This window comes from Canis aureus, chromosome 18, assembly GCF_053574225.1.
Source record: "Canis aureus isolate CA01 chromosome 18, VMU_Caureus_v.1.0, whole genome shotgun sequence".
Classification (NCBI taxonomy): Eukaryota; Metazoa; Chordata; class Mammalia; order Carnivora; family Canidae; genus Canis; species Canis aureus.
This window is the reverse complement of record NC_135628.1, coordinates 25,326,519-25,345,268: the sequence shown is the minus strand read 5'-3', so window position 1 is coordinate 25,345,268 and position 18,750 is coordinate 25,326,519. Positions and strand designations below refer to the sequence as shown.

The 18,750-nt window shown below is 41.4% G+C and overlaps 1 protein-coding gene across 1 annotated transcript in view; it reads left to right on the top strand.

Annotated features, from left to right (window-relative positions):
• DNAH11 (dynein axonemal heavy chain 11) overlaps positions 1 to 18,750 on the top strand; it is a 324,061-nt gene that overhangs the window by 218,200 nt on the left and 87,111 nt on the right. Inside the window, 5 exon segments of the mRNA XM_077856567.1 lie at positions 4,052 to 4,165; positions 6,698 to 6,841; positions 7,463 to 7,645; positions 9,725 to 9,826; positions 15,770 to 15,904. Coding sequence (XP_077712693.1) covers positions 4,052 to 4,165; positions 6,698 to 6,841; positions 7,463 to 7,645; positions 9,725 to 9,826; positions 15,770 to 15,904 — 678 coding nt within the window.

Genomic DNA, 18,750 nt, shown 5'->3' with positions numbered 1-18,750 from the left:
TTTCCCTGGCACTAATCTAGGCTCTTGAGTGTATATGACACACAAGGCACCCTCATGTAGCTTACATTATAATAGGAAAGACTGGCAGGAGACAAGTAATGAGATATTTTGGATTAGTACTAAGATAAAAATCAAATCGAGGCAATGGTGGAATGGAAATAGTGTACTGAGTATATAGAGTCAAGAAGCTAATCAGTATCACGTACGTAGTGCAGCCCCAGTGGTGCAGCGGTTTAGCGCCACCTGCAGCCTGGGGTTTGATCCTGGAGACCCAGGATCGAGTCCCACTTCAGGCTCCCTGCATGGAGCCTGCTTCTCCCTCTGCCTGCGTCTCTGCTTCTCTCTCTCAATCTCTCTGAATAAATAAATAAATAAATAAATAAATAAATAAATAAATAAATAAATATATTTTTTAAATTAAAAAATAAAAATTAAAAAAATATCATGTATGTACTATGAGTTCACATTTGTCATATATTCAGCAATGTACTAGACTTGATAGAGTTATTAAACAGGTATATGTGGACACTGTGATCCTATGAAATTGGGATCTCAAGCCTTAATACATGAGAGTTATTAAAAAGTACATTGTTATATTTAATATAACTAAGCAGATACTGACTGCCTTTCCATGCATCTTGACAACTCTTGTAGAGCAGCAGGTTGAAATTGTTCCTTCAGATTCATACAATAGTCACAAACCATTCAAACCACTGACATGATCAGCAGTGACTTCAAGCAACACAAATACCATGAAGCCTATGAAAATGAGTTTTTCCACCTTTGTTTGACTTACAGTTCCAGATTCTAGGGATCCTCTGAGCCCTTTCATGCTGCTTTCTTTGTTGAGTGTAATCCTCAAGAGTTAAAGTACCTTCCAAATAACAGGGCTAATATAATCTCTTCAAAGGTTGGACATCCTCCTTGATTTTGAATGCTCTTCAGTTTTTGTATGTGTTTCTTTTCTAAATGTGGGTATGGCTGGATTTTGAAGGACTGTCTAGGACTTATAGTCCGAAGGCAGATAAGAGCAGTGTTTTAGCTTGCGCGGGCTTCCAGAACAAAATACCACAGACTGCATGGTTTAAACAGCAGAAACTTACTTTCTCACAGTTCTGGAGGCCAGAAGTCCAAGATCAAGATGCTGACAGGTCTGGTTTCTCCCTCTCCCCTTGGAGAAGCCTCTCAAGGAGAGGCCTCTTTTCTGGCTTGCAAATGGCCACCTTCTTGCTGTGTCTTCATGTGGTCTTTTCTCTGTGCACACATCCCGAGTGTCCCTTGCTCTTGTCCAGATTTCCTCCTCTTAAAAGGATACCAGTTAGAGAGGATTAGGGCCCATTCCAACAGGCTCATTTTAACTTAAATACCTCTTTAAGGCCTGTCTCCAGGGGCACCTGGGTGGCTCAGTCAGTTGGACATCTGCCTTCGGCTCATGGCTCAGGTCATGATATGAGGGTCCTGGGATCAAGCCCTGCATCAACCTCTTTGCTCAGTGGATAGACTGCTTCTCCCTCCTCTTCTGCCTGCCACTTGGCCTGCATGTGCTTTCTCTTCCTGTCAGATAGATAGATTAGATTAGACTAGACTAGACTAGACTAGACAAGATTAGATAGCAGGCCAACTGGCCTTTCTCCAAATACAGTCATATTCTGAAGTACTAAGCTTTGGGCTTCACCATATCAATTTTTGGGTCAACATGCTTCAGTTCATAATAAGCCATTAATGTTACTTTATTCTCTTAGTGTAAGCATCCCTAACTTTCATGAACCATTTTCAAAGAGATTTCGACAAGTAGAGAGCAGAAAAGTTCTGTGTACCCAAGAATGGGAATATCTCCAAAACTCTGCTTTAACAGCAGTCAAGAAAAAACACACATTCCAAGTGATCTATGGAGCTCTTTCCTTCTTCCCCATGGTGAACCTTGCTGACCACTACCCAGGAGCCATGGAGAAGAGGAAATTGAACACTGAGGCTTATCACTAAGATACACAGTATTTTCGCCACCGGAGTATCATTGCACCTGAAATACATAAATTATTGTGCCTTAGAATTTGAATAGACAGAAAGAGTTAAGCTTGAGTCCTCCACAGAACTTTGAGTGTCAGAACTGTGGTACTGGGCACAATCGCCACAGGAGCTGGCTCCTGTGGTAATGGTAACTGTGGCGTGTGACATGTGAACGAAAGTGCACAGAGAGTATTGGGAATGAGAAATAAGGTGACTAGCCTACCAGTATTTTTTTTCATTTTCATTTGTGGGTTTTTATTAATGTTCAAAATGGCTCTGGTTATAAAAATTGCCCAAAAGAATAATACTCCATGAACTATAAGGGAGTCAGAAGGAAAATAGCAACTTTCAGTCTCATTGAAATAGCACTGAAAAGAAATACTGCTCTAGTACTAAAACTCTGTGATCTTGAGACCAAACTAAAATGATGCTATTATAAATGGTAACAAACTGCATTTATAGACTGACTGTATCCTTATGGAAGATAAATAACCTTGAGGCATTAACTCATTTACTGACCTCTCCACTCCCTTTCATCCTCAGTGGTGTTATCTAGCACACTGAAAATGTCCTATTCTTAGAGTTTTCATAGTACATTCTTGGCAGTTTTGAGGGCTGCGGTTTTGGAGTAGTTCTCAATAAGCATGCAGAGTTTTCTTATTTATGTTAACGGAAGCTGTGTGGGTGTTGGCAGGAGATCACATCTCTACTCTGAGCCAATTATGTTCATAAAAGGTACAGTGACCAGCAAAATCATGGTTAATTGGAAGAATAGTAATTACTGCTAATAAAGCTGTACTAGACAACATAAATTTTTTGTTGTAAGCCCTGTTCAATTTATGGTATAGTTAAACCTGTTCATTCCAAACACATCTGAAGAAATGCACTTTTGTTCTCATGTTATATCCCCTGGTCACTGTCCCTGAAAGACAAGACCCATGGTGATTGGATCCTGTGCCCGGTGCCACAGCTTTGAAACTCCAGTTTTTGCTGAGGATCAAAAATTTACTCTTCCTGACCATTTGAATTTTGTATGTGTGTTGGGAGAAAGAGGGGAATTAAAAAACCCAAAGCTTCTCATTTGCTCTTCATTCAAGTTTACCAGCATGGCTTCCCTGTAGGCATAGATGTATGTTCGTATCAGAAGGCTGATGTAGCACCTTCTCTGGCATGTGAAGGCAGCCTCTGGACCCTCAGCTGTGGGGTGCACATCAGTGTGATCGTTGCATTGCCAAAGACAGAACTGGGCTATCCTATCTGTAGTTTCTTACCAGGTCCTTAGAGAAACCAATAATTAGTCTTTATAAAAATTATATCTGTTCTTAAGCATACACAGAAAGAACAATAGCTTCTAGTCAGTTGAATAAAAAGAGCTTCACATATATTCTTAAAGAATAGCCAACATGGCTTTTAGGCAAATGTAAACAAAAATTAGCTAGGGATTTCTAGCAAGCATATCTTCTATGTTACTGAACCAGCCTGGATTTCCACTTGTCCGGGACATTCTCCAAAAGAAAATTGAAGGGACGCCTGGGTGGCTCATTCAGTTGGTTAAGCATCTGCTTTTGGCTCTGGTCATGATCCCAGGGTCCTGGGATCAAGCCCTGCACTGGGCTCCCTTCTCAGCAGGGAGTCTGTCTGTCCCTCTCCATTTGCTTCTTGCTCAGCTCATGCTGTCTCACTTTCTGTCTCTCTCTCAAGTAAATAAAATCTTTAGGAAAAAAAATTGAAGAGCATAGGAATCTCTGTCTTGAATTCATTATTAGCAGCACCTTATAATTAAATTAGTCAAAGCTCTTCTTGGAGCACTTCAATATTTGAGTTCATTTGAGTTGGGGTTTATGACTGTATTTGTGCATATACAAAGCTTTGTGTGTACATGGTGCCTGAGAAAAATTGGTCTTTGGGACGGACTCCTCACCTGTTCACAATAGAGACAAATGAATTATTGAACAGTACATCTAAGTCAGCCTGCACACTTCAGTAACGATATCTAAGGGGATGATTTGTGTTTGTGGATTTGTGTGCTTTCTTCTCTGATTAGGTGACAGCCATTCAGACTGAAGTGTCCCAGAAACAGAGAGAGTGTGAGGTTGACGTACTCAAGGCTGAACCTGCGCTGGTGGCCGCAACAGCTGCTCTCAACACACTCAACAGGGTAAAGATGATTACCTGGCTCGTGGGAGTCCTCCAGATAATATTTAAAGATTATTAGAGTTTGAGTAACTGAACTCAGAATTCTGTGCAACCAAAGAGGTTTTCGAAAGGAAAATGAGTCCCATAAAATATTGAAGTGGGAACAAACATTTGAGGTCCTCCTTAATAGTGTGACTTCTTTCTCGTTTGGGAGTCTGTCCTACCACACCCTGACAAGCAATCTCCTCTTAAATACTTCCCATCCTGTGGGATTTATACTCTCATGAGAGGCAGTTTGATTGTTAGCAGCTGGATTTGGCCCAAATCCAGTTGTTCATATTATGTGTTGCTTTAAGATCTAAGTGCAGATTCTTTATTTCCTCTGGATATAAAAAGTGGCATTAATGAGAGGCCCTCATGAAAAGAACAATGTTCTAGGAACAAAGATACCTAGGTTGGGCCCACATCATTTTTCTTAGCTTCAGCTTATTAGCAAAACCTCATTGAGCATTCAGATTCCCCTAAGAGAAAATAATGTGTGATAGTCAGAAGAGTATTGTAAGGAAAAATGGAATTGTGGGCACTATTATTTTAGGAACCTGTAGCTAATTCTGTACTTGGGTTCCACTAGGCCTCTGGGAAGAATCTCAGGCAATTACCAGTCCTGAAGTTCTTAAGATTCAACCTCAAAGAGTAAAGGATGCAGACTTCAACTGCCCCTCAAAGAAATAATTCAACTCCTTTTTCAAAGTGTTTTGTTGGTGAGGGGTTTTTGTTGGAGAAAATAATTGACTATGAGCGAAGAGTTATCTACATGGGTATTTCTTATAGTACCAGGATAAAATTATAAACTTCATCATCTTATTATTTTTTTAAAGATTTATTTATTTTTAGAGAGAGCAAGTGGAGGGAGTGGGGAGAGGGAGAGAGTCCTGAGTCCAACTCGGAGCTCAGTCTCACAATCCTAAGATCATGATCTAAGCCAAAATCAAGATTTGGACACTTAACGACCAAACCACCTAGGTGCCCCAAAGCTGAAACCATGAAAAGAATATAAATATACCATGATAGAAGACTGACTCTATGCATTCAAGTATATTTAATGGCAAACTCTGCTGCCATTAAAATATTGTTGGATACTAATTAATGACATGAAAAAATGTCTGGGATCTATTAACTCAGTAAAGCAGATTAAAGACAAGATATACTATATGAATTTCTTTTGTAAGAACATGTTTGTGCATTAAAAAATTGGAGGGACTCCTGGGTGGCACAGTCGGTTGAACATCCAACTCTTGGTTTCAGCTCAGGTCATGAAATCAAGCCCCTCAAGGTCTGCGCTTGGTGCAGAGTCTGCTCGGGTTTCTGTCTTCTTCTCCCTTTGCCCCTACCCACAATGCTCATGCATTCTCTCTCTCTCTCTCTCTCTCTCTCTCTCTCTCATAAATGAATGAATGAATGAATGAGTGAAAATCTTTTTAAAAATTGGAAAAAATAAAAGATAATAACTGATTATCTCTTACTAATGGAATTTTATATTTTTCTCTCAGCATTGGCATGTTTCTTTGTGCTTCTCTACGGTTACAACTTTTCCTCCAGATATATTATCTTTTGCCCAGACAAAATAAATTAATGTTACTTAAATATAAAGCTCAATATATTTACCAAAGATGAGGATATTTATGAACTATGCAAGAATCTTGGATAGCCAGCTCCCAGTTATCATTATCATATTTTTAAGTTTTGCCTTTGTCCTTATTTTTCCCATCCTTAAATTTCCAACTAAATAGGCAGTTTGTGGTAATGGAGAAGAATCAGACTGAACATTTGATAGGGTTTTATAAGCAAGAGTATATTAGCTCATGAGATGTCACAGAAAGTACTTAGTTTTGTAAACCTTAGATTATGAACTTGTGCATATACTGCTGATAATAATTCCTGCCACAAAGTATTTGCCTTTGTAGTTTATGCAGACATTAATACCATCTGTGGGTTAAATCAAGATTTTGTTTTTTTGTTCTTTTTTTTAATTTTTTTTAAATCAAGATTTTGACAGGAGATTGGAGTTGCACAGAGAGTAGGTTCAGCCTATATGAGCACGTTCCCAGTTGAGAGTCATCATAGTGTAATAGAAGAGGTTTCTTGGGCAGAAGAACAAAACCAAGACACTCTGAACCAAGGGGGTGATGTTTCTGGGAGGGACTGGTTAAAATGCAGATATATTATGTAGGTAGGATAGAACCCGTAACACCTTAAAAAGTTTGTGTATTAAATTCCCTGCGCTCAGTCAGGAAGGTTCTGCAGGACTGGTAGATCAGATGAAGAATTTTCTGGAAGCAAAAAAGACCAGTGCTGTCTCCAGAATATCAGAAAAGTGTCCAGGGTGAAAAGAACCCCCTGGGGCCCCAAGATGGAATCGCTGGGCAATGAACACTGCCAAACCAAAGACTGGTGGGACAAGGAGAGGGAGGAGGCCCCTGAAGACCAGCTTGATAACTTCATGGCCCTTCTCCAGACCTTTTCTGATCTTCACTGTGGCTGTGCTTTTCTTCAGGTCAATCTCACTGAGCTGAAAGCCTTTCCCAACCCTCCCAACGCCGTTACCAACGTTACTGCGGCCGTGATGGTGCTCCTGGCTCCCCGGGGCAGAGTGCCTAAAGACCGAAGTTGGAAAGCCGCTAAAATCTTCATGGGAAAGGTATCAGACGGCCTGGCAAGATGAAGATCCCAGCAGTTTCTCTTCCTAGTGCTCTGGCTGTACTTGACAGCAAAAGATGTTCACACCAAGGAGAATCATCTTTGCATTCGTCGAGTGTAATCTGCCGTGTGTTCTCTAAACGCACAATTTTTGTTTGCCAAGTTGGAGGTTAGCTTGGGGTTATAGCATGCCCAAGTCAACACTAGCAGCACTCAGAAGGTTGCTAATTATTTGCAAAATTATGAATGCAGCTAAGTGTAGGAGGGAGAAAATTACATGGATTTCTTATGCGGGAAAAAATGTTACTAATGCACAAGAAGGTGAGGCAGAGGGGCTTTTGGGTAGGTGTTTTTCCTTTTCTTTTCTCTTTTTCTTCAAAATGTGAATGCCTCCTGTGCAGGGATTGAATATTTTACCCTGGGAGAGAAGAGATTTTTAAAGTGTCCATTGCTAATTCTCACTTCATACCATAAAGACTGAACAAGTCAAACAGTAGGATAAATGCCGCTTGCCAATTTTGCCTTTGTAATGTGAGTCCTAAAAGCTGGTTTTAACTTTTGATCTTGGAATTTTCTCTGCAGCCCGAATGGGTTCGTTGCAATCAGTCTTTTTGCTTTACAGGTTGATGACTTTTTGCAAGCGTTAATTAACTATGACAAAGAGCACATTCCAGAAAACTGTCTAAAAGTAGTAAATGAGCAGTATTTGAGAGACCCAGAGTTCAATCCAAGCCTGATTCGGACCAAATCCTTTGCAGCAGCTGGTCTGTGTGCGTGGGTCATCAACATCGTGAAGTTCTATCAGGTATCAGCCCTGCCCTGCGGGGTTCCAGCTGTTCCTTGCAAGGACCTTCAAGATACTAATTTCTATCAAGATACTAATTTCTATCCGGGCCAAAAAAAGTAACATTTGAGATGTTTGAAACTATCTTTCTTTTAAGGTAGAGTGATCAGCTACTGTAAATCAGAGAGCAGTTAATTTGGTTTGATTAGATAAAAACTTGCTGGTAGATTAATTATATTTCTTTATGTTAAAATATTAGTTTGGCGAGATCCCTGGGCAGCTTAGTCAGTTACGCATCTGCCTTCAGCTCGGGTCATAATCTCAGGGTCCTGGAATCAAGCCCTGTATCAGGCTCTCCGCTCAGCAGGGAGTCTACTTCTTCCTCTCCCTCTCCCTCTGTGCGTGCGCGCGCTCTCTCTCTCTCTCTCTCAAATCAACAAAATATTTTTAAAAAAATTTTTAAATAAAAAATATTAATTTTGCATTGACTTGAACCAACTGCAGGTCTCAATTCATGTTTCACCTTAGTCCCTGCTCTCAATGCAGAAATGAACACCATGTATTGTAGACTTAATGAGATAAGGAAATAGCCCTGCCCCCACTTTTTTTGCTTTAGTATTTTGATGACAAATACACTTTTGACCGTATTATGGTCTAATCTAAAGTTTGTATTTTCAGGCAGCATAGAGAGATTATCATTTCATTTAGTCATTCATTTATCAGGCACTTACCATGTGCCACCTGTGTTGTCAACACTTCGCAGATCACTGGATGTAAAAAAGGAACAGTGTGTGGCCCTTAACTCTGAAGAACCATCTCTCTCCCTCTCTCTCTCTCTCTCTCTTTTGAAGGTTATATGTCACATTCAAAAATAGAATTACTGGGCAGCCCGGGTGGCTCAGTGGTTTAGCACCACCTTCAGCCCAGGGCATGATCCTGGAGACCCGGATTGAGTCCCATGTCAGGCTCCCTGCATGGATCCTGCTTCTCCCTCTGCCTGTGTCTCTGCCCCTCTCTCTCTCTCTCTCTCTCTCTCTCTCTGTTCTCATGAATAAATAAATAAAATCTTTTTTAAAAAAATAGAATTACTGAGGAAATACCAAGTATAATCAGTGGCATTCCCAAAGTGATTTTCATGAAACCAGGCTCTAGCCTTTGTAATTGTGGCCCCACAGGAATGGGACCCTACTGATCTATCTGGTTAGTGGAAGCCTGGATAGAGTAAGCATTTGGACAGATTGTAGTCAACATGTGGCTTTTCTTCATGAGAAGATGTAAAAAAAGAAAAAAGAAAAGAAAATGTGTGACTCCTGTGCACTCTTTGCACCATAGGTGGAAAGATGGGCATGCAGCTAGATTATGACTCTGTTCTGTGTCGTTTTGCTGTAAAAGAGATAAGAGAAATTAGTTTCCTTCCTCTCTTTCCAACAGGGAAAAAAGTGGGACCCTAAAACTCCCAAACCACCTGTCCAAATAATACTCTGAAGGTTGGCAGGAACTTAGAAGGTGAAAGCTTGGTTAATACTGTGAGGCTATCTCCTACGGTCCTTTCTAGGTTCAGAGGATTTCTTCACACCTATTTACCACTTTAAAATCAAGACTCTGGGGAGTGGGAGTGAATGGGTGACGGGCACTGGGGGTTATTCTGTATGTTAGTAAATTGAACACCAATAAAAAATAAATTTAAAAAAATAAAAAATAAAAAAAATAAAAAAATAAAATCAAGACTCAGTCCCAACTAGAGCTCTTCTAGTTCTTCCCCACGGCAATTTCTAATGATAGGAAGATTATCTCCAAATTTTAGGACAGACTTCCTGTAGCATCTTAATATTGTTTCACGTACATAGCACTTTATGCAAGGATTTATAACTCTCATTTCCAGAATAAATGATCCAGACATGGAAAACCAGGCTGAACTTGGAAGGCTGTATAGATTTTGGCCCTGCCATTGGGTAGTGTCATTGCTAAGAAATAAAACCCCAATTGGTAGATGAAATAGAAATTTTAATGACAAAGCTCCTCTCAGATGTAGGATTGAATGATTGTGTGTCCTCTTTGTCTCTTACTACCCCATGAGTTAAACCCCATGTGGATTTTCAGGTCTACTGTGACGTCGAGCCCAAACGGCAAGCATTAGCCCAAGCCAACTTTGAATTGGCGGCAGCTACTGAAAAACTCGAGGCTATCAGGAAAAAGCTTGGGGTGAGTGCAAAAGGTAACACTAACAAAGTTCCCTAGAGCTAGTGCCTCCCCCCCTTAGATACGGTCACATCTGAGTCCAAGCAAGCAGAAAGGAGCTTGAGCTTTCATCAGTAGATTCATCTACACACTCGTCTAATAGATAGTTCTTGTCTGCTGTATGCTAGACACTGACCTGAAAGAGTAGAAACTTTCATGCTTTCTGCACTTAAAAATCCTTCCTGGTCTGGTAGTAGAAGGAGGAGGATAGCACATGGTGATGAAAGGCGATGTTTCTGGAGCCCAGCGGCCTAGATTGTAATCCTGGCTCCATTATGTACTATTGCACGCCGTGTGAGTTAGCTCACCTCTCCAAGCCTCTGTTTTCTCATGTGTGCAATGGACTTTATAATAGCTTGCATTTCTTAGGTAGAATTATAAGGATTGAATGAGAGTCATTCATTTAAGGATTTAGCATGGCATTGGGCACATAGTAAGTGCCTACAGAATGTTAACTACAAATATTGTCATTGCCATTATTTTTACAAGTACACATCCAGTCATCCCAGCCCAGTGTCGTAAGTACATATATGACTATATATAGATGGTGACCGGAGTACCAAAAAAATAGTCTTCCCGGGGAATTAGAGAAAGTTTCAGAAGGAAGCTATGCTTGATATGGGCTTCAAAAGTTTCCTAGGAATTACCGGGGTTACTGGGAAAGGTATTCCTTGCAAAGAATAAAGAAGAAGGAGGAAGCAGTTGGTGCACTTGAGGGAACTCAAGAGGCCAGAGCCCTAAGTAAGACAGGCATTCAGGGAAAGGTCAGGAGTAGCACAGAGTGAGGACGATTGAACTTGCAGAGGTGAGCAAAGGCCGCCTTTGCCTTTCATGCTACAGAATTTAAATTTTATCTGATGAGTGATAACTTAAAACTTTGAAAGATTTCAAAAAGGTTAATGGTGTGATCAAACTGACTTTTAAACAACTGCGTAGAGGCAGGAGGGAGGGAAGTGTCCAGATGCAGACGCACAAGTTAGAGACACTGCAGTGGGTCCTTCTAGGGCCTCCACCAGGGCAGGAGCAGCCGTGATGGAGAGAGGAAATACATGCCCGACTGGTGGGTTGCACATGGAGGAGGAAGCAGGAAGCAGAAGAGGAGTGTTGAACTTTAGGTGCTTGGCAAGGAGGAGTACAATCAGGGTGATGAGACTGTAAAACTCTGGCCACTTTAGGGAGCCCATGGGAGATTCAGTTTTATTTCTGTAACATAGTGATAATAGCAGCTACTTTTCAAGGCGGGCGTTTGTGATCCATGGCCACCCAGAATCCAGGCTACCTTCTCTGGGTGATAACGGCCTGATGTGTCTGGGGGAAATGATCCCTCCTCACTGGATGCACCCTGGTGATGCTTTTTTCAGAGAACACTCTTCCCTTCTCCAGCTGAAGGCTGGCTATATGATCTACACTTTGCCAGTTTTCACTCCAGCCTCTAAAATTTGAACCATGAGCACAAAAAAAGACTGTGGTCAGAGTCCATGCATTCTAGAGATAGGGTCCAGTTGGAGGAGTTCCTGTTCCTGACTCTCAGGAGCTCCTGGGTGCCTATTGTGTGGTTCTCTGCCTTTTCTCTCCCTCCTAATAGCCTCTCTTCCATTTCCTTCCAGTAAATTCCCTACAGCTTAAACTAGCTGGGGGTGGTGTCTGTGACCCCCTCATCTATGAACCGTGATGCACAGAGATGCTGTTCTGTGTGCAGTACATAGTCAGTGCTTCATAAATGTTAGGGAGAGTTTCCACTCTTCCTATAGAAAACCCGTATATTAGGTGTTAAGCTGTCAAGAGCTGGAGTTTGAGAGGCAGGCCTGGCTCAGGAATGTAGATTTGAGAGTTCCTAGGTGGGTCAGTCGTTGAGCATCTGCCTTTGACTCAGATCATGATCCCGGTGTCCTGGAATCAAGTCCTGCATCGGGCTCCCTGCATGGAGCCTGCTTCTCCTCCCTCTGCCTATATATCTGCCTCTTTCTCTGATCTGTCATGAATAAATAGGTAAAATCTTAAAAAAAAAGAATATAGATTTAAGAATGTAGGGAGGTTGTCCAGAGGGAGTGTGAAGAATAAGGAGCATCAGGAGCTTAGGGCAGACCTCACCATGTTCTGAGGGCGTTCCTGCCACAAAGCGAATCCTGTCCTGGGGCCCTTAGCTGGTAACCTGGAGGCCATGAGGGTCAGGGAATCTGGTGCTCAGAGTAGCCAGGCAGCTGATAAGCTCAGCTTCTTACAGAATGGGGCCTGAATTAGGCCTGCAGATGTCTTTAATAAGGCCACTACTTATTAAATTGCCCCCCCTCAAAAAATGTGTGTGGGGGTTACTTCCTAATAGAGAGGACCTCCCAGATTGAAGGGCAGGTTTTCTTTTTTTTCTTTTTTTTTCTTTTTTTCTTTTTTTGAAGGGCAGGTTTTCAAAAGAAGAGAGAGATCATCTTTCCAGGGCAGAGCCCAAGGTATTGACCTTTGAATATACAAGGAAGGGATTAAATTGGGCTCTCATCTTACTATTCAATAATTAAAAGATGTCTTCTCTCTGATAGCTATTCTGATAAGATGGTTAATAACCCCAAAAGTTTTCTTAAGATGTGGACAATTTCAGCACCTCTCCCATTAAGTCACACCTCCCTCTCTATGCAGACTGCTTCCTCTCCTGGACTTCCTGTCGCCCCCTCACCCATGTGACTTGCCCATCCTCTCCTTTCTGTGCAGTTCACACACATTTCCTATTACAGCACCATATATATCGTTCAATAAATACCTGGTGACTATTAAAAGAAAAACAAGTCCATAGCTGCTGTTTTAGACAAATTTAGGATAGACATACTAGTTTTATAAAAATAATCTTCATTGGTCAAAACTCGGTCAAACTTTTTCAAAAAAGTTGTCATCTATTGTGAATAGCTTCATGGAAATTGTAAGCAATTTAATGTTACTGGAAGAAGGGATGAGGGTGCCAGCCTCACATGTGATCCCAAACATAAGACTTTGTGCAGTTGCAGGATTAGTTATTCTTTGGACACAGCCTGCAACTAGCTGAATAGAATTGTTCGTGTCAGTTGTTTTCAGAGACCCGCGGTACAAGCAGAGGCTCACATATCAATAAGCCTCCAAGCTAAGTTTGCAGACACAGAGAAAAGAAGACAGAGTAATAATTGAAATGTCTTGATGAAGAATGGGTCCCCTCGATCCCCCTACCACAAATGGATTTCCAAAGAGTAGTTACTAATGCAACAGAGTCTCTGTGGTCCCCACCAAGGTTCAATTCTATGTGAAGATGCCATGGCTGGTCATGGCAAGGACAAAGTATCTCTGCATAGCTTCTCTCTGTTGGTACCCAAGTGAAATTACAAGTTTTGCTAGCTTTGCCTTCGTTTCCTGCAGCCTCTGACTTTTCCTTCCTCCCGATTTTACATCTCCTGTTGCTTGCTTGCCTCACAAAGTAGGGATGTGTTGATACCAGCATCTATGCTGTGATAGCAGTTCCTTTATACCAGTGTTGGTCTGTATGCATTTGTTCCCTTTACTTGTTAGCTTAAGCCTAAAAGATGGCCTTTACTTGAAGGTTGAGAGAAAAAAAAATACTGAATTAGAGTGGACAAAAGGCTGCAGAGTCTCTCAAACATACAGGACCCAAAGATGGCCATAAAGAAAATCTGAAGTCATTCTCGTCAGGTCCCTGGTTCACAAAGTGGCAGCATCAGCATCACCTGGTGACTCATTAGAAGTACAGATTCTCAGACCCAATCCCAGACCTGCTGATTGAGAAACTGTGGTGGGGGAGCCTTGGAGTCTGGGTTTTATCAGGCCTCTTAGGTGGTTCTGATGCATGCTCAAGTTTGCAAGGCACTGATTTTAGGGTAGCTGACGGGCTGGATCCCTTGGGCTGAGTCCCTCCCTTCTCACTATATTTACTTCTAGAACCCGAGAGGCCAGGGCCTGTCGAGACCTGTGAAGGAACCAAGATCGGAACCTACTTGCAAGCTAACAAGTTAGCCTGCCACAGTTTCGTGGAGGCGGCAGAAGACCTGACACCTGGGGGTCAGGGACCAGGGGCCTCTGTGATGCACAGCCAGCAGCATGGACGCTGTGCGTCGGTTCTCTGGTCCCCAGTCCCTGTGAGCCTAACACACGGGGGACAAGCTGACATTGTACACCCAGTGGGTTAGTGTCAGAGCTGAGAAATGGCAAGCTCAGGGCCCCCCAGTATAAAGAGCCCTGCAACTAAACCTGCTCAACTTTTGCCCTGGAAAGAAACCTATCTTTATTCATCTTCCCAGGAGACAGTTCTGTCTGGCACCGAGAGAAGCACTGCCTCTGTCTTCTGAGCCTCTTTGCTACGCAGGTATCTTAGGAAAGAGTCCAGAACAAAAGCTGCCAGTGCTTCCACACAAGAGGCCTAGAAACAAATGCAAGAGACTGTGGTCTCCCAACATCCAGCTCCCCTTGCCAACTTCATGAAGGGAATGGATATAAATCATTTTATCCCTTAGTTCTGTGTGTATGTAGGTCAGCCCTATGAATTGGGTAACATTATTTCCATTTCTCAGATGATGAAGCTGAGGCACGGAGAGGTTAAGTAACCAGTCTGCCATGGCTGCTGCTTAGCTGGTAGCAGAATCTAAACGTGAGCACAGGTGTTGGATGCCAGAGCTCACATATGCCCCTGTGTTTTATAAAACCACAAGCCCTTTTAATAACCTAAAACAGATGTTTAAATATTATTTAATCTGATTTCTAGATGCTGATGTGTAATTATCTTCTCCACTTCTCATCTATTTTATCTTATTTTGCATGTTAATCTTAAATGAGACACATCTTTTTCTTTTAGAGGTGCTGCTTTAACGATATAAACTAAATAATGATATAATTGGGTCATTGACAAATATATGTAACCTCTAAATTACAAGTGATATGTGTTCTACAAGTTTCCTTATTAAATTCTCTTGGAACTTGGCACTTACGTACAAAAGCAGTGTTACGGATCTTATTTTGGATTGTTAGAACTTGGCAGATAGCAAGATGCTATAGTAAGGAGTCTCCCAAGTACTGATAGCTTAGTCAAGGGTTTGGGGGTTTTTTGTTGTTTTCTGGGGGGAGAGGGGGCTATCAGTAACAGAAACCTACTTAGAAAACCTAGGCCAAAAAGGAATTGAGGATAACTTATGGAACGCTGAGGGAAAGAAGTGTGATTTGGTCTTAGGAGAAAAGAGATCCAGGAAATGAGAAGCTGCCATGAATATTTTTTAGTGTCTCCCTAGAGCTGCGTGACTTCTCCTATTCTTTTTCTTTCTCCAATGTGATTTTTCCCCTGCTCTCCAGCCCAGGTGGCCTTCAAAATGTATACCTCTTTCCAGGTCTTTTGATGCTAAAGACAGTGACATACCTCTGACTTTCAGTTGCCCATTTCCAGAAGATAAAATCTGATTGGCCCAGGCTGGGTCAGGTTGCTGAGGTCTGAAGTGGCTCAGTCATTAATGCCCCTCTTCATTGCCTGAGTTATGGATCATTGAGAAATAAGAAAAGAGTCAAGAGATGGAGAACCAAAAGATGACCATTATTCTGAATAAAGGTGGTACTGGAAGATGAGGCTTAGGTTAAATAGAGAGGGAACAGTGCACCCAGGCTGTGTTTGATTCTGGAGGGCCTATCCACCTCCCCGCAGCGGTTGTGTGCACTCTGCTGGAGTACAGAAGGCAAGTGAAAAGACCTCATGGTGAAACTGGTTATCTCCAGTGGCACTGATGTATTTGTTACCACTAATCCTTCTTCTCCAACATACGTATGCTAAAGGGGCAAAAGTCAAGGAGGCAGGAAGGTTGGTTTCATTGACCTGAAGGTAATAGATGTTTCAAGATGATTATACTCTTTCCATTTTACCTAACAATGGCTAAAAAGCTAATTTTAACTCTTACCTAGGATTTGGATCGAAATCTGAGCAGACTCACAGCTTCATTTGAAAAAGCAACAGCCAAGAAAGTCCAATGTCAAGAAGAGGTGAACCAAACGAACAAAACTATTGAACTAGCTAACAGGCTTGTCAAAGAACTTGAGGCAAGTTGACTTTTTCTTCCAAAATTCTAACTAAAATATTCACGTCACCCCCCTTTTTTTATTTATCTTTATTTGCTGTCAATAATAACTAAATAGACATGGAATCAACAATGAAAGGAAATAATCACTTTTCATACTGTAGTTGGAACTGTCTGAAAGAAAGAAGAGAGGGATTCTTTGCATTTTTTAGTATAGAGCCATGAACTCAGTGGTTTTCTAAGATACATTAGAAACCAAGGATAGGTATTGGATAACTGCAGGATCAAACTGTTGTCTGATGCTTTTAATACACACTTGCAACTAAGTTCTACCATCAGAACATTTTTTTAATATTAATTTATTTATTTAAGAGAGAGAGAGTGAGCAGGGGCAGAGGGAGAGGGAACCCGATTCGGCTCTCAATCCCAGGACCCCAAGGTCATGACCTGAGCTGAAGGCAGACACTTAACCAACTGAGCCACCCAGGTGCCCCCATCAGAAGAGTTTTTTGTTTTTTTTTTTTTCAGAAGAGTTTTTAATATTAAGCCTGGTAGGTTGGTTGGTTGTTTTCCTGTGACATCTTTTCACAAGTAACTTGATATACTAATGTTAATAGTTATTCTATTAAATATATATATTTTTTAAATTTTTTATTATTTATTTTAAAGAGTGCAACAGGGTGGGGGAGAGGGAGAGAGACCAGCCAGCTCCACACCCAGCACAGAGCCCGATTTCACAACCCTGAGATCATGGCCCGAGCCAAAATCAAGAATCGGATATTTAACCAACTGAACCACCTAGGCACCCCTATTAAATAAAGGTTTTTGGGGATCCCTGGGTGGCGCAGCGGTTTGGCGCCTGCCTTTGGCCCAGGGCACGATCCTGGAGACCCGGGATCGAATCCCACGTCGGGCTCCCGGTGCATGGAGCCTGCTTCTCCCTCTGCCTGTGTCTCTGCCTCTCTCTCTCTCTCTCTCTCTCTCTGTGACTATCATAAAATAAATTTTAAAAAAATTAAAAAAAAAAAATAAAGGTTTTTGAAACAGTTCTTTTTAAATTTCTCCTATTTGGACATGAGTGGCAGAAAAACATACAGCTTTTGTTCTCAGGAAAGCACAGATTTCATTTGCTCTTTCATCTATAATATATTCATATAATAGAATATTATTTGACCATAAAAAGGATTGAAATTTTGATACATATCACAACATGAATGAACCTTGAAAATATAAAATAAATGAAAATAAGTGAAAGAAAACAGACACAAAATGCCACATGTTGTATTATTCCATGTATATGAAATGTCTGGAATGAACAAAGTTCCAGAGACAGCAGATTACCAGTTGCCAGGAGCTGGACAAGAGGGCAGAGTTTGAAATGACTGCTAATAGGGAATAGAAACATTCTCAAATTAGTGGGATGATCATACAAGTCTGTGAATATATTAAAAGCCACTCAGTTACATACTTCACAGGGTGCATTTCACAATATGTGCATTAAGTCTGAGTAAAACTGTTATTTTTTTTTAATTTTTTATTTATTCATGATAGGCACACAGTGAGAGAGAGAGAGAGGCAGAGACACAGGCAGAGGGAGAAGCAGGCTCCATGCACCGGGAGCCTGACGTGGGATTCGATCCCGGATCTCCAGGATCGCGCCCTGGGCCAAAGGCAGGCGCCAAACCGCTGCGCCACCCAGGGATCCCAAAGCTGTTATTTTTATTTAAGTGCTACCTAAAAGTATATAACTGAACTATTAGAAATGCATTTAGCTGAAGGTGATAGAGAAGTTGTTTACAGTGGCTTGAACAAATAGGAGTTTATTTTTCACGTACGGCCAAAAAGTTCCACGGGTAGGCCATTATCAGTGTTGATTTGGGGAATTAGTGATTGGACACTGAATCTCTTTGTACCCTTTTGCTTCTCTATACCTAGCATGTGGTTCTTCACGCTCGTGCATTCTGCAGCATGGTCACAGATGGCTGTTCCTCCTCCAGATTCACAGGAGAGAGAAAATAACCTGTAGTGGCTGGATTTTTCATCTAAAAGATGAAAAACTAAACTAAAAATAAATAAATAAAAGATGAAAAACTGAAGTTTTCCTTGAAACCCATCTGAGAGACAGCCACTTATGCTTCTTTAGCCAGAACTAGATTGACAACATCTATCTTCAAAGGCCAGGAAGATGGGGAATAGAGTTCTCATCGTTGGCTTGGCTGATCACAGTTCATCTCACGGGGATGGAAACATCACTACTCATGAAAAGCAGACTTCTCCTAGCAAGAAAGGAGGGAGAATGTGTGTCAGGATAGGCTAGGTTAGGCAGTTGCCTAACTTTTAAAGTGGACTTGAAAAAATCAAATGAAAATTTACTACAAATTGAAACCTATCACCTCTCTAACACTCATAGTTCATTGACCATAAATTCACGGACCATCCTGCAAAATCTTCTCTTTGCATTCCATCTCAGTAATCACAAGTCTGTTCTTCCAGTGATTACAGCCAAAAGCTGTGAACTCTGTCTTGAGTTTTTGTTCTCCTTCTCATGACCCATACCCCAACTCCATCAGCATATTGTTTGGGCTCTACCCTCAAAGTCCATTCCAGATCCCAGCCTTCTAACCCACACTGGTTCAGGCATCCATTCCTCATCCCTCAAGTACTGCCCTGGCCTCCACCATTGCCCCCCCCAATCTACTCCCCCTATTGGAGCTGAGTAATTTTTTTTTTTAGTTTTTTTTTTTTAGGTTTTTTTTTTTTTTGCAGCTGAGTAATTAAAAAAATTAAGCACATTCATGTCTTCCCTTCCCCAGAAGTTTCCAGTAACTCATTGTCTAACTCAAAGTACAGTCCAAAGACTTTCCCTAG